The following is a 24,958-nucleotide window of genomic DNA, read 5'->3' on the forward strand; positions in this document are numbered from 1 at the left end:
TGGTAACTTGAATACGCAGTCGGCGAATTGTGGGCTCGTTTTCCTTGGCTGACAAGCCGAATTATTATAAAGAAGATTCAATCCACGTGCCGTAACACCTGTCGAACAACCCAGACTTTACAAATTCCATGTACGGAACAGATTATACCCATAAACAATACTTTAATTTATTAAAAAAATTCTAAATGGCGGCTTGAATATCTGTTATCTAATTATGATATTGATTCTAAATGGCATTTAGTAATTGAGTATGGTATTTTTTTTAATATGATGATATATGTTAGGGATAAATATAAATTATTTTTAGGATTAAAATTGAATTATAAAATTTTGAGATGTTAAAATATAAATTTTATTATGTATTAATTTATAACTATATTATTTTTAATGGGATTAAATAATTTTTTGTGAAAAAATATTATTTTACCTTGTATTAACTTATAATTTGATCGTTTTTATGGATTAGAATTGTAATTTTTCATTTTGAGGGCCAAAGCCATGGTTTGCCCTTGTATTCACCCTTGGTACTTATGTTTATTAGTTCAATGTGATATTTGTATTTGACAAAAGTTATACATTTTAATATTAACAATTAATTTTTATCAAATCAACCTTAAAACCTAAATTAAACATTAAAAACTTAATAATCTTGATGACTCTTTCTCCAATCATAAAATCTACTTTTAAATTGCGATGCATCTTTTGTAAATAAAATTATAAGACTTGATGTATCAAATTAGATGATTCTTTAAAAACTAGTGTGAATTGTAATATTTGATATTAGAAATAGTTCTAGAGGTATTATCAATGGGTCACAAAGGATAATGACTCTCGTTGAACAAGGAATGATGATATGGTCCTAGAAAGGAGTCATGAATATTATATAGTTCATGTACTAGTGCAAAGGCATGCCCTCCCCCTTCCCTCGAAAGGTAAAATTTTTATTCAACTCCTTAAAATTTTGTAAAAATTACATGTCATTATAATGATAAAATTACACTTCTTAAAATATTTAGATTCATCTTTACCTCCTAAAACATTTTTTCTAGCTTTGTCCCTAAGTGCTAATCTTGGGTTATAAGTGTTAAAATTACCATTACCTGTAGGTTGGTTTAGACTGTACCATAACGACATTAAGAACTAATAAAGTCTAAATTGATTGTCAAAATTATCACATAATGACACTTTTAGGACTCAATTAAACATTGTGTAGTTTATATGGACTAATTTAAAATCTATACCATAAATTGAATATATTTGATCCAATTAATCCTAAAATATAAGTATTTTAACTTTATAACTATTTAAATTATTTTTTTTTCTAAAGTTACAACTACAATAATAATTGTATTATGAATATTGGTTCAAATAACAATAATCAAAAAAGTTAATAATTACTAAACAAGATCGGACTATTAATTAAAATATATTTAAATTTAGATCAAAATAAATCTTCATAAAATCTATATACAGTAAAACATCAATTAAAATAAATATATACCGACAACCCATATATAATTTACAAAGACTCCTAAAAAATCTTCGACTTTAATTATTAAATTTATATAAAGGATAGAGTCCTCCCGCCTTACTCGTCCACAAAATGAAAAAAAAAAACCGTTAAAAACCGAACTGCTTTGTTGTGGAAAAGACCCCGATTTTTTCAAAGATTATAGATGTAACTGGTACTATGTCTCTGCCTTTGACCTATCGATTGAGGGGTGCTTCTTTTCGTATCTGTGGTACGCCCTTTTGCCCTAAATCTAAGCGATGGAAGCGTCACTATCTTTGTATGCTTTCGCCGTTAGGCGTATTCCCGTTACCATTGAAACTGTGGTTAGCTTTCCCAGATTTGGGAGTGTTAACGCCGGGTGTCGCGCAGGCTTTCATTCTTTATAGGGCTAAGTAGCGCCTTCGCTTTGTTTGTAATAAAAAGGAAAGAGAAGGTCTTCGGACATTTTTTCCAGTTTTTGGGGGGACTTTCTTGATCGCCTCATTCTTTAACCATTCTTTAACCATGGGTTAAAATGTGGCTAAAGTCTCTCCGATGGTACGCTGAGGTTTCAAATTGATACATTATTTGTATATCCACTAAAGTCAGTCCTCCCACCGGACGGCTTTGTTTGCCCCAGCTTAGCTTGGCGAATCGCTTCCCCGCGCAACGACATTGTTTGTGCGACCCTTACCGTTCTCGCTCAGTGTTTGCAACGGCTGGGGAGGCAGTCGTAGAAGCGAAGCCTATCGCCACGCCGACCATCAAATACGAGATTGGGGCCCTTCTCAAAGATTTGATGGAATGGCCTAGCCCACCCTTTATTAGTTCCTATTTGTGGTGCACAATTTTTTGGAATGTAGGCAGTGGTTATGATCGATTCGATAAACAGATCCATTTTGCAAGTTCGTTATTACGGGTAGTTCCTACAAAGGATCGGACTAATGACGTATACAATACTTGAATTCTCGATTTAGATGCTACATAGTTGGTTCTCATCCTTCAGAGACTACGAGTGTAATAGGCGCTAAGAAGGATGGTAAAAGGATTTCTCTAGCTAGGGCTCTTTTAGAACTAAACCGAAGCTGTGGACAATGACTTTAGGGGTGGTGAATACCCGGAAAATCTCTTTATTAGGAGTACAGTCTCCAGGATTCGAGTTAAACCAATTCAGATTACTCTAAATTTATTTGGCCTACAAAAAAACTTTTTGAATTCCCTGTAAAAAGAGATTTGGCTAACGAAAAAGCTTTCAAGGCCGCCCAATATCCTTTCTTTTTCTAAAAAGTTATTCAGTGCTATAGTTGGATTTTTTCTCTTCCTACGTGTAAAGTGCCAAACAAAATATCTATAAAAAAAATCAGTTACGCAAAAAGCTCTGATTATTCGTTAATCTTCAGTGTAAGAATTTTTACAATTTTTAAGCATTCAAAAATTGCCCACGATACGAAATTTAATCGAATTTTTTGTTTTTAAAATATTAATTTAACTTTTCGAAATAATGATCAGTGAAGGACAATTAAGTCACTCTATTGTTTTTTTTAACTTTGATTTGCCGCTGCAAATAGTAAATTCTGGTTTGATTTCCCGGTAAAATTTCGAGGAAGAAATTTTCATTAACGAGATTGATTCATCCCAAGAAAATCGTGATTTAAGGCTCGACTTACTGTTTGTGTGTGTTCGTTGAATTGATGGGTTTTGTGGGTACTGTGTTGGGCATTTTTGGATTTGGATTTGGGATTACAGCGGGTCTTGTGATCGGTTATTACTTCTTCATCTACATCCAGCCTAGCGATGTAGCGGTAATCCTTGTTTATGCAGTAGAAAAGTTGTTTTATTGCTTAGAATTCTTATTAGATTGAAGTTCAAGTTAAAATATGTTGATTCCTTTGATTTTTTCTCAAAGATGATTAGTTTATTAGACGATTAGTAGATTCTTATTAGAGAAAACGGCTTTCGAAAATTTTAAGATTGCATGAAGGCTTTATGCTATTATTGTTACCTGTCGACATTGCATGAAATAGTTTCCTTATTCGTTTTGCATCCGGAATGAACGAATTAACTAGTTAAATTCTTCAGTCATGTAACTGGTGGGAGCCGTAGCATTCAAAATCAACTCAAATCACTGTAGCTTAATCACATCATACGCTTATATTGTTTGAAAATTTGAATCAATGTTTTAATTTCAGGGATTAGTTTTCATTCTAGTATCAGGGGCTTCTAAAATAAGCTACAAATGGGGCTTCTAGATCTTTTGTAATTTGTTCTTGAAAAATGTCGGAAAAAGAACATACAATGAGAGCTGAAAGAAAAAGAATGTCACATGAATATTTGATATCTCTCTCCTTTGTTTACGTTTTATGGAGTTTTATTTATATACATGTTTGTTTTACCAGGATCCAGAAATCCGACCTCTGGTCGAGGAAAATCAAGAGACATTACAAAAGATGCTTCCAGAGATACCATTCTGGGTAAAAAACCCAGACTATGATCGTGTAAGGAGCTACCATTTATGTTTATCACAATCTTCCCATGTCCTTATGCCTTACTGCAATGGAATCTAAAAGCTATTTTCAATTTTGGTTCTGGTTTTTTTTTTTTGTGTAGCTTGACTGGCTAAACAAGTTTTTGGAGTATATGTGGCCTAATCTTAACAAGGTTTAACTTCTGGTCCCCACTAACAGTAATCTTTTCTTGGTATCTTGGTTTTTTATGTACATGTTTGTCCTCGGCTCTTTTTCTCATGTACTTGGTCTTTTGTAGGCCATCTGCGCAACTGTCAGGGGCATTGTCAAACCCATAATTGATGAACAAATTCCACAATATAAAATTGATGCTGTTGAATTTGAAGCACTTACATTAGGATCTTTGCCGCCAACTTTCCAAGGTTAGTTAATCAATTGCCCTAATGGTTGTTCTACCACCTATAAATCCTGTGTCACTGGTCCTTTTGTTTAGAAAGGCATCTCCAGGAGAAGCTGAGTAAGTACGGAGAACTCTGCTTAGTAATCTTGAATAGGTATTGGAGATAGCGAAAATGAAATTGTATTTAGCATGAATGTTATCTTGGAATGCCACATTCTAGGATGTGGGAAATTATTGAAGTCAGCATGTCACGAAAAAAACAAAGTAGATTATTTTATTATGTTAATTTTAATACTCTGCGCTCCATGCTGAGATAGATTTTAGGCCACACGATAAAGGTAGGTTAAGTCTTTCCTATACCGAAACTAGAGGTGTACCTCTTGCATTGGATGTTTAGATGTGGGAGAAGCATACTCCTCCCACAAATGTTTGGTGCTTAAGGTCATTAAATAAGAGCCTACATTTTCATATAGAAAACCATATATTTCTTTTCTTTTCCTTGAGATTTCTTCCTGATCTTGTTTATCTTCTTCTCATTGATAGGTATGAAGATTTATGTCACGGAAGAGAAGGAGCTAATCATGGAACCATCAATAAAATGGGCAGCAAATGCCAATGTTACTATTGCTGTAAAAGCATATGGACTGAAGGCAACTGCTCAGGTCATTACCATTTTACATTGAACTATTTGTGTTGGAGATCTGGGAGAGGTTGTTTGTTAATTGGTTTGCTTGGATTGTTGCAGGTTGTTGATTTGCAAGTGTTTGCTCTACCACGCATTACCTTGAAGCCTTTGGTCCCAAGCTTTCCATGTTTTGCAAACATCTTCGTCTCTTTGATGGATAAGGTTTGGTATTATGGATAAAACTAAATACAAATTCCATTATTTGTATCTTTGATATTCCAACATTTTAATGTGATAAAGTATATTATAGATTTTAACTACAAATTTTGTGCCTATCCACGTAAAGTAAATGCTAGGTGTGCCCTTTCTTTGACACGTATTTAGTAGGTAAATGGAATAGTATTTTATAGACCAAATATAAAGGTAGCCAGAGTACTCTTATCTAGCATCAACTCCCTTAGACTATTAATTGATCAGGTAAACTATGTTTGACCGAATCTCTAAGTAGATGGGCCTTTTAGAAGACTCTAGGAATCGACCATTGTGCGCAAGCTGTGACATTCTCTAAACTTTTCTATGCTGGTACCCAGATTTCACTTTTAAGACATCTTGTTTTTCAAATTTCATGATGAAGTATAATTGAGTTTCGGAATGATATTTTGATCTCCAAGATTGATCAAATAAATTTTTTTTCTTGTTACATTTTTGGTATTCAGCACTTGATAGTTCTGAAGTCAAAGTAGCCCTTCGATAAATAGACTTTTTTCAAGACCATCTTATCAGTAGGGACGTTGAGGTAAACTAATGTTAATATGTTCAGGCATTCTTGTAAAAATATAAGAGGAACTTGTATAGATAACTCTTAATGAATGACTGAGTATTCAAATGCACAAATTATAATTGCAAAAAGGCGGAACTATATCACTGCTCTGGTTCATTAGCCTAAGGAAATTAGTTCACTGGATAACTCTTAATGAAAGATTTAAGCATCCAATTGCACAAGTTACATTTGAGAAATGGGAGATCTGTGTCCTAGCTTCTAGTTTATTAGTCTATATATACGGTAATTAGTTCACTTTCTCTCTTTTGGATGTATTATTTCTTCCTTTCCTTTTCACTTTTAGATGAATATTGATTGGCTCTTTCCTTTTTTTTTTTTTGGTCCTCTTGTCTGCAGCCTTATGTTGACTTTGGGCTGAAGGTTGTAGGGATTGATCTCATGTCAGTACCTATTCTCTACAGGTTTGTCCAGGTAAAATGTCATAAAATTCTCTAGCTCATTCTCTTTTAGGCATTGTTTTCCCTTAAATGCGTAAGTTTTATCCATAGAAGTTCTCATTAATGCCCCAACTGGCTTTGTCTATATGAATCATAGTTTTGAATGTTAAATAAGTCACTGTAATGCAGGAAATTATCAAAGATCAGGTAGCAAACATGTATCATTGGCCTAAAACTCTTGAAGTACAAATTCTGGATCCAGCAAAGTAAGCTTCAAGATGCTATCACGTTTTTTATTCTAAGTTATGTTTGTCATTTTTTTTTTTTTTACTTTCACCTTTTAGTTCCTGGCTTATAAACCCATTTGAACTTGCAGAGCTTTTGATCGACCTGTAGGACTTCTTCACGTGAAAGTTATAAGGGCGCTGAAACTAAAAAAGAAAGATCTTTTGGGTGCATCAGACCCTTATGTGAAAATAAAGCTAACCGAGAGTAAGCTTCCATCTAAACAAACCACAGTGAAGATGAAGAACTTGAACCCTGAATGGAATGAGGAATTCAACTTTACAGTTAAAGATCCACTAACGCAGATCTTAAAACTTCATGTTATCGACTGGGAACAGGTAAGTTTTCACGGGTTTTGGTTAAATCACTTTTTGGAGCTTGAACTTAACAACTATTTTCACGTTAGGGCCTTAATTTTTTTTTGTTCAAGTTAGGACTTAAACTTAACAATTGTTCTCACATTGGTTCTTAAACTTTTTTTTGTCCAATTTAGTCTCGGATATTTTTTTGAAAACCATAAAATCTAGGTTTCAATGTGAGAACAATTGTCAAACTCAAACTCTAATATGAGAATAATTATCAAGTTTAGGGATTAGCGTAAATAAAAAAAAGTTCAAGCCCCAAGAACAATTGGCAAGTTTCAGGCCTTACTTGAACCAAAAAAAAAAAAGTTTAAATACCAATATAAGAATAGTTACTAAGTTTTGTGCTCCAAATAGTGGTTTACCTCTTTGTTCTTTTTTTTTATGATGTGAAGTTTTAAGCTCTTTCTTTTTTTCATCTTGTTGTTACCTTAAATATTAGTTGTTTTGCTCAGATTGGCAAGCATGACAAAATGGGTATGAATGAGGTTCCACTGAAAGATCTTACTCCAGATGAGCCAAAACTTATGACCCTTGAACTCGTTAAAAAAAAAGACACAAACGATGCTCAAAACGACAAGTCTCGTGGGCAGCTTGTTGTGGAACTAACATATAAGCCCTTCAAAGAAGAAGAGCTACCGAAAACTTTCCAACAAACGAAAACATTGGTTAGGGCTCCTGATAATACACCTGATGGTGGAGGTATGCTTGTAGTCATAGTCCATGAGGCAGAAGATGTCGAAGGAAAGCATCACAATAATCCGTATGTGCGTATTCTCTTTAGAGGCGAGAAGAGAAAGACTAAGGTAAGTTATTTATATCCGAATAGCGGCATCAAATCAGTTGAGTAGACATACAAAAGAAATGGTGAATGTACCTTAGAGGTCACTTTATTATAGAGACTTCATCAAATTAGAAAGTGTTAACTCTGTTATAATTTGGACTTATTTGATTCTTTTTAATAGTATAAGGGCTAAATTGATCCATTTAATAGAGTGATTAATTTGATCCAATCCTTATATATACGTACCTCCCAGGTACTTTAACTGTTATTTATATCTCAATAACAGACATATCAGTTGAGCTCACATGCAAAAGAAATAATGAATGTATCTTGGAGTTTACTCTATTATAAGACCTTATCAGATTAGTTTCTCTACTATTAAATGAATCAATTTAATCTTTGTATTATTAAAAAGAATTAAATAATGTCAAATTAGAGTAGAGTTGACATTTATTGTATAAAAAATGACATTTACTATTATATTTAAAGTATTTATGGTTTCGTAAATTAAATTTGTTGTTTGGAATTGAATTACAATTGAAAAAAATTAATTTTTAAGATATTTTTTATACAATAAATGTTTACTCTATTATAATTTAGGCTTATTTAATTTTTTTAATAGTATAAGAATTAAATTGCTCCATTTAATAATAGAGAGACTAATTTGATTCAGTCCCTATGATACAGGGACCTCCTAGGTACTTTAACCCAAAAGAAACACAAGCATGGCACCCAAGCGATGGTTTCCTTATCAGTTGTTTGTATTTGTTGACATGTGTAATTTTATTTATTGGTGCAGAAAATAAGGAAAACCAGAGATCCAAGATGGGAAGAAGAGTTTACGTTTATGTTAGATGAACCCCCTATAAATGATAAAATTCATTTGGAAGTTTACAGCAGTTCATCAAGGATAGGCCTGCGGCGCCCAAAGGTACTCTTTTTGCACCATTGCTTCCATGTTATGTACCATTATCTCTTTCGTTTTACAGCCATATATATATATAAAGTGACTTGGGTCTGGTCCAAGGGACCCTGAACCCCATGGTTCTAGGCATACGCCGTGGATTGTCTCAAGTGCTCAGGTCTATAAAGATATACGGCATGGTTGTTGTTTAGAGACTACCATTGCAACATGTATAAAATACACACACATTCACTCACATACTCGTAACTAACATTTACCACTGAGGCGGAGTAACATAGATGCCAACATTTTTGCTGGGCATTCCAAGTATGATTTTGTAGATTGCCGCAATTTTACTTACAATCAACTATATATGTATCTATGAAACAGGAATCACTAGGTTATATTGATATCAATCTCTCAGATGTTGTTAACAACAAAAGAATTAATGAGAGATATCATCTCATTGATTCTAAAAATGGACGGATTCAAATTGAGTTGCAGTGGAGAACTAAAGATTAACATGTTTCTTTCTTTTACCTTGAATATTGTTGAATTTTTTCTAATGAAATTAAACCATCTCTTAATTTTTTATTTGATTGAATAGGTCATCTTATTTGTTTGCTTCTGTATACTATTGTGATAAGAGCACAACTTAAAAACAATCTATTATAATGATTTTTATACATTAATCAGTGTTTAATGATATTTACAAATAAAATATATCTGATGTATTAGTATGTAGGAGTTAGTTTAGAAAAAATTTTATGAGAATCAAAATTGAATTATAAATTCATATATAAGTTTATGATTTCATCATTTTTAAAAAGAATTAAATATTTTTTTTTCATTTTTGGATAGTTAAAATGTAATTTTATTATATATAAATTTATAATTTAATAATTTATAAAGGGATAAAATTGCAGTTGTAATTTTTTTAGAAGCTAGGGCTCTATTTGTCCCTTACATTCGCGGCATATGTGTTTTTAAGATTTGAAATAAAGAACTAATTTTTTAACAACAATTTTTTTTATCTTTTTTAGTGTCATATTAATCTGAACTTGAATTTCATTGAAATGTAATACCATAATATTTCAAGATCGTATCACATCATTGCTTAAAAATTACATGAAATTTTTAAAAATGTATTATATCATTATAAATGTTGCCTTATCTTTAATGAGAACATGTAAATTCATAACTAATTTTTATATTCATATTCAAATACATATACATATACATGTGCATCAACACAAACATCAAATAGTTAATGGAGCTAAAAACAATAATAAAAGCACTACCATTTCCTGATAATTGCTTGAAATTATTTGTTAATAATAGTTGCCAAATATAATTAACTAAAAAAAAGATGAGCTACAATATTTTTTAAGTGAAGCCTATATTTCTTGGTCTTTGATCTAATTAAGTAGTTCATAAAGGAAATGATACAATGGAGCAAAATATGAATCAAATATATTAGAAAGAAATCAGCAAATATAAAACAACAAAAAAAGAAAAATCTTCTCAGTTTTTTTATATAACCAGGAGCTTCATGCTTCCTCATCCCATTTGCTCTTTGGTATCTCACCGGCGTCGGCGATTATCACCTTCTTTCTAGGTTTCCCACTGTAGGTCCCGGCTCCGCCTTCGATCATATACACAATGTCCATGCCTTGAATAACCTTACCAAAAACAACATGCTCTCCATCCAACCTGAGACGATCACATATCACGATTACAAAATTTAGTCATTCACTCAATCGAATTTTGTTATGAGAGAAGAGTAAAGGAATTCGAGATGGAACATCTTGAATTATTGTTGAGATAAACAGGCATACAGTTAGTTGTTCAGATAAATGATAAAAGTATCATGAAGACCTCTATACTAGAAATCAAATTATATTTTGCTCCTCTACTTAAAATAGACAAATTGGTCACTATACATTAGATCAAAAAACAAATTGATTCTTTCTGTTAAAAATCATCCATTTGTACTTTTACAAATTGACTTGGTTAATAAAATAACTAGACAGGGACACATGACCTGCCACGTGTATCTCATGAAAATGTACATAAACTTGTTTTGAATAGTAAAAATTGATGGAATTTTTTTTAACAAAAAGATCATTTTGCTCTTTAATCTAAGATACAAGAATTAATTTGCTCTTTTTTTTAATGAGGCAAAATGCAATCCGATTCTTAGTACAAAAACCTACATAAAACTTTTACCTCCTGACAATTGGAATAACTAAAAAACATATTTATTTTAGTAGATCGATCTGCAGCTTTGTTCAATTATTATAAGTCTCATTAGGATTCTACACGCATTTTTAGTTTTCAGGCTAATTCTTCCTACATACAGCTAGATTTCGACATGCTACTACGTCGTTTAGCTTACCAACTGGCTTTGACAGTGGTGATATAAAACTGAGAGCCATTGGAATCAGGTCCTGAATTAGCCATGGAAACTACACCTGCAAAATTTGAAGAAAATTCGAACATTAAATGGAAGAACCTTGAAAACCAAGACAACGTTAAAAGCTTCTAAGTTCCGAAAGTTGAGTTGTATCTAAACGCGAAAGACAAGACAATTAAACTAATACATGTAAGAATACCTGCATGTGAATGTTTTATCTTAAAATTCTCATCGGCAAAGGTGCCACCATATATAGACTCACTTCCTCTTCCATCACCATGAATGATATCACCGCCTTGAACCACGAATCCAGATATTATGCGATGGAATGGGGTTCCCTTATAATGAAGTGCTTTCCCCTTAGCACCCTTGCCCTTCTCTCCTGCAATTTTAAAGCAAAAATTTAAGCATATTTACCGTCTAAAATTTATACTGCCTACAAAATTAACACAGATAAGACTTTTAAGTACCTGTAGACAAAGCCCTGAAATTTTCTGCAAACAAAAACGTAAAAACAATAACAATATTAAGTAGCAAGCAACAAGCATAAATAAATATTATAAAATCCAAAAATTTTAATAACAAATGAAACAAGTTCTAGTAGAAAATGGAAACAATTGGAGAAAGAAAATTAATACAGGCGAACCAACAGCAACGTAAGCTTATACCACACAACAATAATGGCGGTAAAAATACCAGAGGCAAAGAGCAAACTGGCTCTTTTGTCAAAATTTCATCCATTTTTAAGGTTAAAAATTGGTCCTTGTACGTCAAAATGAGGTAACCGTGGCACACCACATGTAATTATATGGTTACTCTTCAATCAGACTAGTTTTTAATAGTGGAAATGGATTTGCTATTTTCTCTAACAAACATGAACTAATTTGCCCATTTCTTGAGTAAAAGGGACAAAATGCAATCCGACTTCTAGTATAGAGGCTTTTATGGTACTTTTACCAATTAACGACATATGATAAGGCTGAGAGTAGCTTGTACATTTTGCTAATGAGCCAATGGTTTCAAGAAATTAAGTTTACAAAGAACTAAAACTACTGGACGGAAAATTAAAATTTAAAACATACCAACAGTTTTTGGTACAACTTCGCCATACAATCCAATAACTATTCTACCTGTAAAACACAAATTATACAAAAAAAAAATGTAAGCTAAAAAAGGATAAGATTTCTTCTCATCACTTATCGTATCCTGTAGGAATAGGTGAAGGCGTTGTACCTACACGCTGGCCATCAATATCCACATCCAAGTATACTCTGTGAGTGATTTCATGCTCTTCTTCTACGATCTTCTCTTCCTCCTAAGAAGCACAAAATACAAACTATTATTGCATTAATCTATCAAGATCGATAAACATTAAAGGAAATTGCAGCCTTGAGCTTGTCTCAACCAAGCACATTCAGTTATAAAGTTCAAATTTCGAACAAGCGAATGCTCAGATTATAAGCGTATTGCATCTTTCATGAAGGGTACCACAGAAACAAGCTTTAAACTAAGCCTATATTACTTAGATGTTAGTGTCAGATACAAATACTTATCTAACATAGATGTATTCAATTTTATTTTTTTCTAAATTCTTTTCATGTATTTAAAAGGGTTCAAACATGAGAACTTGAAGTAAAACTAGGCCTATGATATGAATATATATGTGTGTATGTATGTATAACATAAATATATTCATTTTTTTCTAATTTTTTCCTGGTACTTAAGTACTTCAAGTAAACTAATACTTAAAGCAACATAAAACTAGACTATTCAATGCAATCTGAAATAAACAATATCAAAAAATGAAGAAAAAAATCCATTAAATTCAAGAAAATTCCACACAGATCAACAAAATCAAATCAAAACGAAACACAACCAACCAAATTCATGAAACTAAAATTTAAATAAAAACCCAAATCTGTTTTACAGTACAAAAAACAAGAAATAAACAAAAAAAAATCCAAATCAGATCCAAAGGGCAACATATTTACACATAATCCTAGAGATTGGTATATAAAAATGAACAAGAAAAGTTTAAAAAAAAACGCACCCGTTTGGCTCCTGAGAAAGCGAAAATGAGGAGAATTGAGAGAGAAATGAAGAGAAGAAGGCACCGAGGCTGTACCAAAATCGAGATCTCCCGACGCATTTTTTTTTCCCGGAAGTTCAAAAATTTTTGCCCTAATTATTAACAATAAATCTTAATTTGATTTTCCATGAGAATTACAATGACAGGAGAAAAGGGATCTTATATTCTTTTTTCTCAAACACTATCAGTCTCGGCCTCAGTCGCCAAAGAAGAAGACTGAATGAGTTTGGGCGTCGAGTTTTATTATAGTATTAATTATATTTATTTTTTTGGAAAGGAGTTTCTTTAAAGCTATAATTGTGAGATTCAGAAGCCCCATAACTCTTTTTAAGCAAGTTCCTTTTGGAGCAGGACCGGTACCTCAACTCATCGTTTCATCGGTTTTTAAGTTCCATCATTTTCATCTATTCAATTAAATAAATTATTAAAAATTTATAAAAATAAAAATATTAAAAATTTCATTCAATCAATTAATATCAATTCTCGAGTCAATTAATTTATATCTTTCTCCAAATTGATACTTTAATCAATTCCCGATCTCATCAACTGATTCAATCTAATTCAAACAATATTAATTTTAAAAGATTTTCTAGTGTGACCAAAGGTAAGAGTGTAAATATAATAACAAGCAAGTAAGGCACTCTACAAAGTATTCAAGTTAAACTTGAAAAAATTTGAATTTTATTTAATAATTATCGATGAAATTTGAGCTTAAGCAAATTGAGTTATTAATCGAGTTGAATTAAGTATTGTAATACTCAATTCAAATGATTTACAAACCTAATCATTTTAATATATATTTTATATTACAAAATTACATTTATATTTTTATTATATAAAAAGAGGTTAATTACGAAAAAAAATTAAACTTAAATAGGAGCAACTTTAATCAATTACTATATGAACATAATTTATGCATTCATTTCTTGTCTAAATATTTTATCATATTTAAAAACTATCATATTTGAGAATTGTTTAAAATATGCTTAAATTTTTTATTTTCTTTATAGATGTGGAATTTATTTTATATTTAAAAATTAAGATTCAATTGTTAATATCAATAATTTTTTTCCTTAAATTTGTTGATGTAATATTTTAAAATAAAATTAAAAAAACTCATTCGGTAATTAGGTAAAAAAAAAAGAGTTTTGTAATTAACTTAATTCAACATAAAAATTTTAGTAGTATAAAAAATTTGAATTTGCATTTTTAAATTCGAAAAGTAGGTTGATTAAATTATTAGGTAAAATAGACCCAATGTTACTACACTATTAATGAGTTTACGTTTTGGTCGCTCAACCTCAAAATGTTATAAAATGGTTATTAAACTATTCGAAAATTTTTATTTAAGTTATCAAACTATTCGAAAGTTTTTATTTAAGTCATTGGGTTGTTAAGTTTCTTTTTTAAAGTTCGACTACTGAGCTTCAAGTGACGATTCAATTATTAATACAATGAATTTGTACTCATCGATAAGTTAGAAGAACATATCTTAGATCCAAGTCAGTTTGACGATCAATGTCGGAGACCGAGAAGAAAACTATTTGGAATTTCGTTCGCAGATTGGTGACATTCAAAATTGTTTCATGAAAATAAAATTTAATTGTAAAAGAGAAGGGAAATGAGAGTTTTTTATTGGCGCAAACAGTACGAACAAAAAATGTCACATAGAAGCAATTTTAACAACCAATGACTTAAATGAAAAAATTTAAGTAATTCAGTGACCAAAATATAGAATTACTAATAGTTTAATGACATTGGTTATAGTTTACCCTAATTTTTTTTTCTTTTGATTCAAATAGAGATCACAAAATTTAAATTTGTGTCAAAATATGAAGGGAAAGAAGTGAAAGTTGAGGAATGTGGCACTATTTTTTATTCCAAAATGGTTATTTAAAAAACGAGTTGTCTTTGATTTTTCAAGTGTGTTAACTTAGCTAATCTATTAGCTTCCTAGCTCTCTTCTTTTAAGTACGTAACAAATATTTTAATGATAAATCTGAAATAATAATTGAAAAATCCTCCTAATCAAAGTAGAATTAGACCCTCCTATGAAACTTTTCTATAAACTTTTCTAAACAACCGTAATCATCTCAAGACTGTCGAATCAACACATTAATTAAAATGGTTAATCCATCCAATACCCCAAATGAGGCACTATTTTGTGTTTGGTAGAAATGGACCTTTTTGTGTTCATTAGGAATGAGCCACACTATAGCTAAGCAAGTAATATTAATTGAGTGGCTTTACTGTATTCCATGTGCTTTCTTCACCGATCAGTTCCATAATCAATGAGATTTACCAATAATATCAATAATTCATTTCTATTTACGACTTCAATCCATTTAAAGAAAAAAAACTAGAATCAAAGACAAAATATAATTAATAAAATCCAATTTATTTTCACAATTAACAAAATTCAAAATCTTTCAAATAAAAAAACAAAATTCTAAATCTATTCCCATTTGTCAAAAACAAAGGACCAAAAGCCAAAAAAATTTGAATAAACAACAATCCTTCAAAAAAAAACATTAGCAAAAAACAAACAAACGAAGCTGCTTTGAATAAGGAACAGAGTATGCTTTTAACGATCACTGTTTGCACAGTCTCTTGCAAAATGCCCGGAGCCTCCACAGTTGTAACAAGACAGACCACTGCCGCCGCCGCCGCAGCCCTGTCCACAGTCCCTCGCCATATGCGCCATCTCCCCACACTTAAAGCATCCTCCTCCGCCGCCTCCATAACCTCCTCTTCTTCCTCTACCACCGAATCCACCTCCGCCACCACTGCGTCCAGATCTCGTGGTGCCACGAACAGGGTTCCCATTAGGGCCAGTGACATCAACAGCCTTGGTACGACCTCCTTCAGAAGAATCGATAACGAACTCGACTTCTTCGCCGTCGGCGAGGATACGAAAACCGTCGGAACGAATTGACGATTGGTGAACGAACAACTCCTCGCCGCCGTCATCCGGCGTTATGAAACCAAATCCCCTTTGGTCAGTGAACCACTTTACCTTCCCAGTCACCCTACTCTCACCCATATTCAGATCTCAAAGAACAAAAAAACCCAAAAAATCAAATGAAAAAAGAATGACGAGGCAGGGACATCTTTATATTGCAGACATTGCAACGCAAATGATGTGGTTGCCAAGTCAGCCTTCGAAAAATATCTTAATAAAAAATTAATTAATTTTAATGCATGTCTTCTTTCTTAACGCAGACAAAACGAACGGTGGGGAATTTGGAATTATGGATCAGGTGAAATATGGACCATCAGATTATATTTGTCTGAAAGGAAGGGAAGTTTATGAAACTGTCCCAGATTTTAATAGGTACAGTTGAAAAAGACTTCCTATCTATCTGTCCCAATGATAATATCACGAAATTAATTTTTTATATTATATAGATTATTCGATAGAAAAAGTAAATAAACAGTACAAATAATTTAAATATTTCTTTATTTGAATATTTGATTTATTTGTTTTAAAAATAATACAGATAAATAAAATGTCAAGTTAAAATGCATTACCTGTTAAAAATACGAAAATATAATATTTCAATCAATCTACTAATCTTCAATCTTTTTTTTTATTCCGAAAACATTAAATTAATTACCTTTTTTTTATTGAGTTTGAGTTAGTGTAGTTGATATTGCAATTATATGGATTCGATTTAAAATAATAACCATAATTAAGAGTGTAATAGAATCAAGTCGAGATCAAGATGCAAGGAAATCAAAATTCATTCAAGTCAAAAGTTAAGTTTGATTTGATATGCTTAAAACTCAATTATTTATGATCGAGACCAAATTTGAATTGAAAACGTTCCATACTAATTAACTTTGAATTAAGTTTAAATTATTAAAATTGACAGTAAAAGTATCATGGAGGCCCTTGTAATAAGAGTTGGATTGCATTTTACTCCCTCAACTCAAAAAATGGGCAAATTAGTCCTTATATGTTAGATCAAATAGCAAACTAGTCCTATTGTTAAGAATTTCATCCATTTTTATTATTAAAAACTAGACATTGTACATCAGCATCAAGTATACATGGCACGCCACATATAATTGTTTGATTATTTCGTCAGCAACACTAATTTTTAATAGTATAAATGGATTAAAGTTTTGACAAAAAATACCAATTTGCTCTTTGATCTAACATAAAAAGACTAATTTACCCATTTTATAAGTAAAGGAGGCAAAATGCATTTTTACTCCCAATACAAAGATCTCTATGATACTTTCCCCTAAAATTGACTCTTTTGAGCTTGATTGAATGATTTTCAAGCTAAATCCAAGTAACTTGTGAAGCTGTAAAAAGATTACGGAGGTCATTGTACTAGGAGCCAGATTGCATATTGCTCACTTGAATTTAAAAATGAGCAAATTAGTACTTATATGTTAAATAAAAAAGCAAATTAGTCATTTTGTTAAAATTCATCTATTTTTATTGTTAAAAACTAATTCATGTGTCAGCATAAGATACATGTGGCACATCACATGTAACTAACTACCTGATTATTTCATCAGCCACACCAGTTTGTAACAATATAAATAGATTAAATTTTTAACAAAAAGAATTAATTTGCTCTTTAATCTAATGTAAAATGACTAATTTACCTATTTTTGAGTAAATGGTGCAAAATAAAAATTTAACTCTAATGTAATACTTTTACTCTTTTGAGCGTGATTCGATAATTTTCGAGTTAAACCCGAGTAACCTGCAAGCCTAAAAATAAGATTATCCTATTTAAAATCAGAAACATTGGTGTCATTAATGCTAAATGTATACTTATATACGATAAATTTCAATGAAAGTTAAAAATGGAAACTTACAAAACTGAAACTATTTTTTTTTGCAGTAAAAGCATTAATGGAATCTTTTACCTCTAGATTGATACAATTCCAATCGACTTTTAGCTTCTGGTAATAAATCATCAATGTCGGGATCTCCCGACAAATGAGCTTGTTTTGATGCCCATTCAAGCACTATAAGCACTTCATCTTGGGCAAGAACTTCACTGTCGGGTATATTGTAAGCAATGTAACAAAGAAGTGTTAACGACGGGAACTGCACCATTTGTTCTCCAAAATAAACCAATTGAATCAAATGTTTCACCCCGCCGGCTTTAACGATCGCTTTCGAATGGTTAACGTGGAGGAAATTTTTTGGTGTGGCAAATTTGTTAAGTGCCATGACGGCTTCCATCGAAACCTCGGGTTCAGTTTCGTCAAGTAGTTTCACTAAAGGTGTGACAATCCTTGTTTCGGTAGCTCGGAAGGTCCTCGCTAGGTGTCCGATTGTTTTGATGCATGGCACGAGGAGTTCCGTGTCAGTTTTTTCGATGATTTTGAGTAATTGATCGACAACGGCCTTAGCTGCTGGTGACGTCGGTTTGAAAGATGAGCGTCTCAAGTCCGCGTTTTGTTCGGCAACAGCTGTGATTTCCATTAAAGCCATGGCCGAGTAGTATTTAACGTCGTCCGTGCTTTTTTCTAATAGAATCGCAAAACACAATAAAGCTCTCGATTCAGTTATGCTACGGCATATCGAGAGGTTTCCCTTGCAAAGTTGCCACAAAGCCCTGGCTGCCATTGCTTTCATTTGTGCTTTAGTGGCTGGGTCTTCGAATTCTCTTCCTTTAATGCTAGTACCAGATATCGAAACATGGTGGGGATGGTGGTTCGATTTAGCATGTGAGACTTGTTGGCCGCCTTTGGGATGGTTAGCTTGATTGTTCGGTTGTGGTGGTGTCGGGTTCTTCCCTTTCAAAGTATTGGCAACCACATTTTGCATTTGGGTAGGTACGGCTCGGTTCCCCAACGGACGATTTATATTACTCTCGGTTTCCTCTTTCTTATGAGAATCAGGGCCTTTACTAGCTACAAGAACCGAATGAATCGAGGACACCCCTTGCTTGTTCACAATCGTATACTTACTATGTTCCTGGACAGTCTCAAAAGCAATATGGCTTACGAGAAACCGAATTATATTGTTTTGTGAGAAATGGTCTTGGCATTTAGGGTGATGAGCAGCTAATTCTGATACGGCCCAAGCCACAATAGATTGAACTTTCATTTGACCTTCTTTGAGGATTTTCGCAAACACTGCACAAACTCCAGCATTTACAATCTGTTCGACACTTTCTGCGTCACGTCCGAGCAACCCGATCGCCCTTGCCGCATTCTCTTGACCCTCAGGATTCCCTTCCTTAGCCAATTTCAATAAAGGAACAACCCCACCTTCCTCGATAATCAACTTACCGTATCGATCATTATCCCGAGCCAAAGACACTAAGGAAGCCGAAGCATCAGCTCGTTCTTCTAACGTACCTGTATAAAGATTAGCTATTTGTTCCCATATAAGACATAAAATCGGTTCATTCGCTGCAATGGGAGGAAGACCTAGATATTCATCATCCCGATTATCTCCGGACACGGCCAAAAGCCACGAAACATCCCCGATAGAATTCTCGAGTTGCATCGATAGTTTCCTAAAGGCTGCGGCAGGGATAATGGTGAAAAGTCGTCCCAGAAAACCGGTTGCACCACACTTTAGGACAAGAGTTAAGGCCTTGTCAAGGACTTGTTCTGTTTCATCGACGATTCTACGTGTCGGTCGTTCGTAAATATCGTTGCTCGCTCGTGCAACTTGCCGGAGTAAGCCAGCTAACTTTTCGGTCTTACCTTTAATCTCTTGACAATCTTGTTTGAACGATTGTGCTTCATCGGCCGCCTTTGTCACCATATCCGCCACTTGTATTGGCCTCGCTAACAGTTGTTTCACTACGCCCGCCATGGTCAGCGGACACGGAAACAATAACAAAATCCAAGTTACGGCAACGATTCCTTTTAACACAAGACAAAACAAAACAAAGCACTTATGTCTGGTTTTAACGACAAGACAACGAAATGTCTGAATCTAATTGATAATTTATTTTTTTATGTATTTTTTTTGCAAAAAAATCATAGTTAAAGAAATGTAAGGAATTTTTGTAAAGGAGGTATTGGTGAAAGCATGGTTTTTTCCAAGGTGGCGCGGCCAAAGAGTAACTGGTGGCGCCGCCAGTGAATGGAAAGGAGGAGACAGATAGAGATTTGTAATGGTCAAACGAGGTTTTCTCCATGTTTGATGTCCAAAAATAAAAATCACCGTTCTTCTTGCCTTATAATAGGAATTGAAGTGGTTTATCCATAGATTATTTTTTTGGTTAAAGTTTATCCATAGATTTTTAATTACAAATTTATAGTACCTATTATCAATATTAAAAAGTCTTTAAATAAAAAGTTCGACTGGCCGGTTTTTACGGATGACTAACCTGTTTGTGAACCCAATTACTCATTTATTTTTCATACATTAATTTGGAAATTCCATATTTTAATCATAAGTCCAAAGTCCAATAGTTTCTTTACTACTATACACCAAATATTTACATTTCACTAAATTTCAACTCAAATTCCTCTTTTAATTTAACTGCAAAAAAATATATCAGATCTTAAATAATATAATTTTAAAATGAAAATTTCATGTAAAATAATTATTGTTAAAATGGATATTGTTAAAATCTTAATTAAAAAATTTTCGAAGCTTTTACGAATACTTTATCATTTATTCTCCCTTTCTTCAGTTTTAATTTGAAAAGTTATGCTGCCACGTATTTTTTTTTTAAAATTAAATTAAATTTAGTTACATAAAATTTGATTTGTATGAAAGGACTTGATTAATATAATATTAATAGTTTAAAGATGTAATAAAAATATTTTGAAGTTTAGAGATTAATTCAAAATGAAGGTCATAGTTTAGAGATGTCTCATGCAATTAACTCCTTTTTAAAGAAATTTACGACTATAATTATAGTACAAATCTACATGTTTGATTAACAAAAAGTAGAATTTATTGGATACAAAGTACAACAAACTGAAAATCGAAATATATTAAGACTTAAACTAGAATAAATCGGGAATGAACTAGCACATTGTGCCACTTAAACCCAAAATAATTTGAGAGAGAATCCGCGAATAGCATCTGCGCATGATAGAACTCGAACACCAGAAAGCTTCAACCTTTGCCAACACTCCCAAAACGGCACAAATTAGATGATCTTAAAATCACTTATCTGGATGTTTTGGACCTCAAGTTTCTTATAATCACTGCGGTTTCTAGCCACAAAGAACTTTCCAAAGTTGTATGGTTTATATTTGGGTGGGCTTCCCTCGTTCACAAGCTCCTCCAATGGCTTCACCATCACGTAGTGAGAAGGGAAAAAGAAGACTGGAATCGAAAACCTTTCCCGTTCCGAGTTCACCACCACCCTATGCTCCACGCTCTCGTAAGCTTCGTTGCTCCAAACCTGAAAACCCAATATTATTCGATCATCTTTTGCAGTTTCGTGTAAAACCATTGTATTTTTCATCAATGCAATAGTACCGACTACAAAAGCAAATCGTTATGAACTCGGTAAACATACCTGATAATAAGCAATTCTTTTACAGAAAATACTAACGGTGTCAATTATTGGACTAAATTTTTTAAACTAAAAAAGCAAGAGGATTTAATTTGAACTTTGTTTAAATAGAAGGATTAAATCTCAAACTTTACCAAAATACAAGGACCTGCAATCATATTTTGACCGCTTTGTTAATTTTCAGATTTGGATATTAAATTTACGGGTAATCTACAAAAATAATTACTTTTGTTTGCCCCACGTTATATTTTAGTCACATATATTTAAAATGTTACGTATTAGTCACTTATGTTATTATTTTGTCACAAAGTGATCACTCTACCGTTAAGTTCTGTTATCTCTCTAACGATAATCCTACGTGGCAGTCCAACTAAAATTTAGGTGCCAACTTGGATTTCTAAATGAGATAAAAATAGATTTTTAATTAAAAATTTTAATTAATTAAAATTTTTAATTATTCTTTCTTATTGCTGATTTCAACTATTTTGATCTTAATAATAGTTTTTCCAGTCAAATGAAAAAAAAAAACCTATTGGAAAAAAGAAGAGATGGAAGAAAAATTAAAAAGAGGATATCAAAAGTTTTTTTAGTTAAGGTTTAGGTTTAAAATTTTTAATTAATTAATTTTTTTAATTAAAAATCTATTTTCATCCCGTTTAAAAATCTAAGTTGGCACTTAAAATCTAGTTGGACTGCCACGTAGGATTACCGTTAGAGAGATAACGGAACTTAATGGTAGAGTGATCACTTCGTAACAAAATAATAACATAAGTGACTAAAACGTAACATTTCAAAGGTAAATGACTAAAATGTAACCAAAGGTAAATAAAAATGACTATTTTTATAGATTACCCTTAAATTTACTATCATTTTGTCTTAGTCTGGCTCAGACTAAACTGGACTAGTAGCTCGAACTTTGTATGAATCTATACGCAAGAGCTCGAATAAATTAGCCAAAAATGAAATGAAGTTACCTGAATAGTATCACCAACATTGATGACCAAAGCATTTGGGGTCGGTTTAACAGGAACCCATACTTCGTCCGATTTTCTCCTCACTTGTAATCCTCCGATATCATCTTGAGCGACGATGGTTAAAGCACCGGCATCCTTGTGTCGACCTACGCCGAGTGCTAGCTCAGGGAAAGGGCATGGAGGATAGTGATTAAGTCTCATCATGGTTGTATGGTCTTCAAAGTAGCCATTGAGCCTATTAGATGGCAAGCCTAAGCTCAAAGAGATGAGTTCCAATAGCTTGTAACCTAGCTTTTCAACCTCTCTTGCATACGTCTGGCATACTTCCCTAACCAACATTAACAAGCTGGATTAACACAAGGCGTAAATAAGGCACTTGTGCAAATAAATTATTCAGATTTTGCTTGAAAGAAAGCTCATATTTAGCTCCATTATCGTTAATCTCGAGCTAATATTAAGCAAATTGAATTTAAATACCCTAATGGATTAACTTGTGCTTAGTCCCATGTTTTAAATTAGTATTCAAATATAAATAATCAAACTAATTAAATGAACTTAATCAAACAAGCTTGGGCAATTCCATTTTTAGCTCAAATCAATTAGTTAAAGAAACTAATAAGATTTGTAATTTGTAAAACATGGGTCATTTTTAAATCAACAAGCACAAGATTGCTATAGGCTGCTTTTATCTTCAAACTGTCAAATTCTACATTTAAACAGTGATAAATATTGGTGTAATCGAGTCAAACCGAACTTGAATATTGGCAAGCCCAAGTTTGACTTGAAATTCGAAGCTTAATACTTAATTCGAACTCGAGCTTGCCAATATTCAAGTTCAGTTTGGCTCGATTACACCAATATCTATTACTGTTCAAACGTAGAATTTAACAGTTTGAAGATGAAAGCAGCTTGAGTTTGACTTGAAATTCGAAGTTTAATACTCAACTCGATCTCAATCAAACAACTATTTTAAAATTTGAGTTTAGTTCAAGATGCAATCAAACAACTAGAACTTGAGTTTGATTAATATCCTTTATAAATTTTTGCAAAGCTCGGTATAACTCACCAACCGTTTGAGCCAAATATTACTGAGCTCAAATGTAGCTTGATTGATAGCTACAGCTATTAAGCTAAAGCTCAAGCTGACTTAATAATTACTGACTTAGGGTGAGTTTGGATGGGAGATTGGGTGCGGTGCAGTGCGTTTAGCTTACTTTTTATCTCACGCTACAGTATCGCTACAGTATCTAATCTCACCTTCACCACTGTTTTTACACTAAGCGCAAGTAAACGCACCGTCCATCCAAACTCACCCTTAAATTCGAATCTTTTCCTATTCAAACTCAAATAGATAGCACGTTATTTACACCCCTAATCATAGATTTAGTCATCTATGTCAGCCAATTTATCAAACACACCAAATGCAACATAATAAGAACATTAAAGAAAAGCTCCAATGAAAGATTAATTACCTAAACTGTGGAGGAGTCTCAGGCCACTGATTACTCAACGTCCTTATTTCATTATCCTCAGTCTCAGGCGAAGCTGGTAAAAAAGAAGGGTCATTTATCAAGAAATCAAACACCTCTTTCCAGTCTCTAACGTTCTTAGTATGCTCGCTTTCATGGTACCCCATAGCATTCACTTCATCTCGTTTAACCTTACGTTTCTCCTCTACGGGTTGATCGAAGAATGCTTTAGCTGCTACCTTAATCTTTTCGAGCAATTCCAAAGGCACCCCGTGGTTGATCACTTGAAAAAAACCCCAGTTTTGGCAAGCGTTTCCGATCTCTGAAACGAGTAGGTTGATGTCTGTAGTGTGGGATAGTGAAAGATCGATTAATGGGATTCCTTCGATTTCGATGGAATCGAGGTTGGCTCGGTGTTCGATGGATTGTATGAAAGCTTGATCCACTTCTCCCATGAAGACTAGATTGATGATGATGGTGTTGAGGTTACTGATATAGGAAAAAAGACAGAAAAAATAATTTTAGGTGCTGTCTAATAAATTGGAAATTGAAAATTGAAAATTTTACTGTTAGAGAAAATAAGTGTGAAAAGAATTGAAGTATTAAATTTAAATTTAAATTGAAAATTGTGTTATATATTATTTAAAATTAATTATGAATAATTAAATTATTTTACTTTATTTTAAATAAAAACTAAATTTTGAACATAATTTTTTTATAAATGATATAATATTAAAATAAATAAATAAAATTAATTTTTAATCCATTTATTATTTTTCTATTTTTATAAAAAAATTTATTAAATTATTTTATCAAACATACATAAAACATTAAATGATTTAAAATATTAATTTTTAATTAATTTAATATTTTTAACGGTATATAAAAAAGGCCTTAATTTTATATACATTGAACATGGACAGTTTTGCTAAAGGAAAAACAAACATGGACAGTTACAGCAAGAGTGACCAAAACCTCATTTGCCTTCTCTCTAGAAACCTCTGTTT

At 32.5% G+C, this 24,958-nt stretch overlaps 5 protein-coding genes across 5 annotated transcripts; 1 reads left to right on the forward strand and 4 right to left on the reverse strand.

Annotated features, from left to right (window-relative positions):
- Positions 1-2,970: 2,970 nt before the first annotated feature.
- Positions 2,971-9,165, forward strand: LOC107936961 (synaptotagmin-1). Its single transcript, XM_016869751.2, has 12 exons — positions 2,971-3,294; positions 3,889-3,987; positions 4,100-4,150; positions 4,256-4,379; positions 4,901-5,019; positions 5,103-5,204; positions 6,160-6,234; positions 6,390-6,466; positions 6,577-6,823; positions 7,303-7,653; positions 8,431-8,562; positions 8,926-9,165. The coding sequence occupies exons 1-12, from the start codon at positions 3,184-3,186 to the stop codon at positions 9,055-9,057; spliced, it is 1,620 nt and encodes a 539-aa protein (XP_016725240.1). The 5' UTR covers positions 2,971-3,183; the 3' UTR covers positions 9,058-9,165.
- Positions 9,166-9,818: 653 nt separating this feature from the next.
- Positions 9,819-13,398, reverse strand: LOC107936944 (peptidyl-prolyl cis-trans isomerase CYP21-1). Its single transcript, XM_016869730.2, has 7 exons — positions 13,002-13,398; positions 12,185-12,266; positions 12,034-12,081; positions 11,422-11,445; positions 11,151-11,333; positions 10,934-11,009; positions 9,819-10,248 (listed from the first exon to the last, which is right to left on the reverse strand). The coding sequence occupies exons 1-7, from the start codon at positions 13,098-13,100 to the stop codon at positions 10,086-10,088; spliced, it is 675 nt and encodes a 224-aa protein (XP_016725219.1). The 5' UTR covers positions 13,101-13,398; the 3' UTR covers positions 9,819-10,085.
- Positions 13,399-15,419: 2,021 nt separating this feature from the next.
- Positions 15,420-16,198, reverse strand: LOC107936959 (cold shock protein 2). The gene has a single exon (XM_016869749.2). It carries the CDS (start codon positions 16,081-16,083, stop codon positions 15,625-15,627), a length of 459 nt encoding a protein of 152 aa, XP_016725238.2. The 5' UTR covers positions 16,084-16,198; the 3' UTR covers positions 15,420-15,624.
- Positions 16,199-17,823: 1,625 nt separating this feature from the next.
- Positions 17,824-20,102, reverse strand: LOC107936974 (uncharacterized). The gene has a single exon (XM_016869774.2). The coding sequence runs from the start codon at positions 19,840-19,842 to the stop codon at positions 17,914-17,916; it is 1,929 nt and encodes a 642-aa protein (XP_016725263.2). The 5' UTR covers positions 19,843-20,102; the 3' UTR covers positions 17,824-17,913.
- A 768-nt stretch (positions 20,103-20,870) lies between these two features.
- Positions 20,871-24,493, reverse strand: LOC107936953 (protein DMR6-LIKE OXYGENASE 1). Its single transcript, XM_016869737.2, has 3 exons — positions 23,955-24,493; positions 22,483-22,810; positions 20,871-21,394 (listed from the first exon to the last, which is right to left on the reverse strand). The coding sequence occupies exons 1-3, from the start codon at positions 24,404-24,406 to the stop codon at positions 21,137-21,139; spliced, it is 1,038 nt and encodes a 345-aa protein (XP_016725226.1). The 5' UTR covers positions 24,407-24,493; the 3' UTR covers positions 20,871-21,136.
- Between the last annotated feature and the right edge of the window lie 465 nt (positions 24,494-24,958).

This window comes from Gossypium hirsutum, chromosome A01, assembly GCF_007990345.1.
Source record: "Gossypium hirsutum isolate 1008001.06 chromosome A01, Gossypium_hirsutum_v2.1, whole genome shotgun sequence".
NCBI lineage: Eukaryota > Viridiplantae > Streptophyta > Magnoliopsida > Malvales > Malvaceae > Gossypium > Gossypium hirsutum.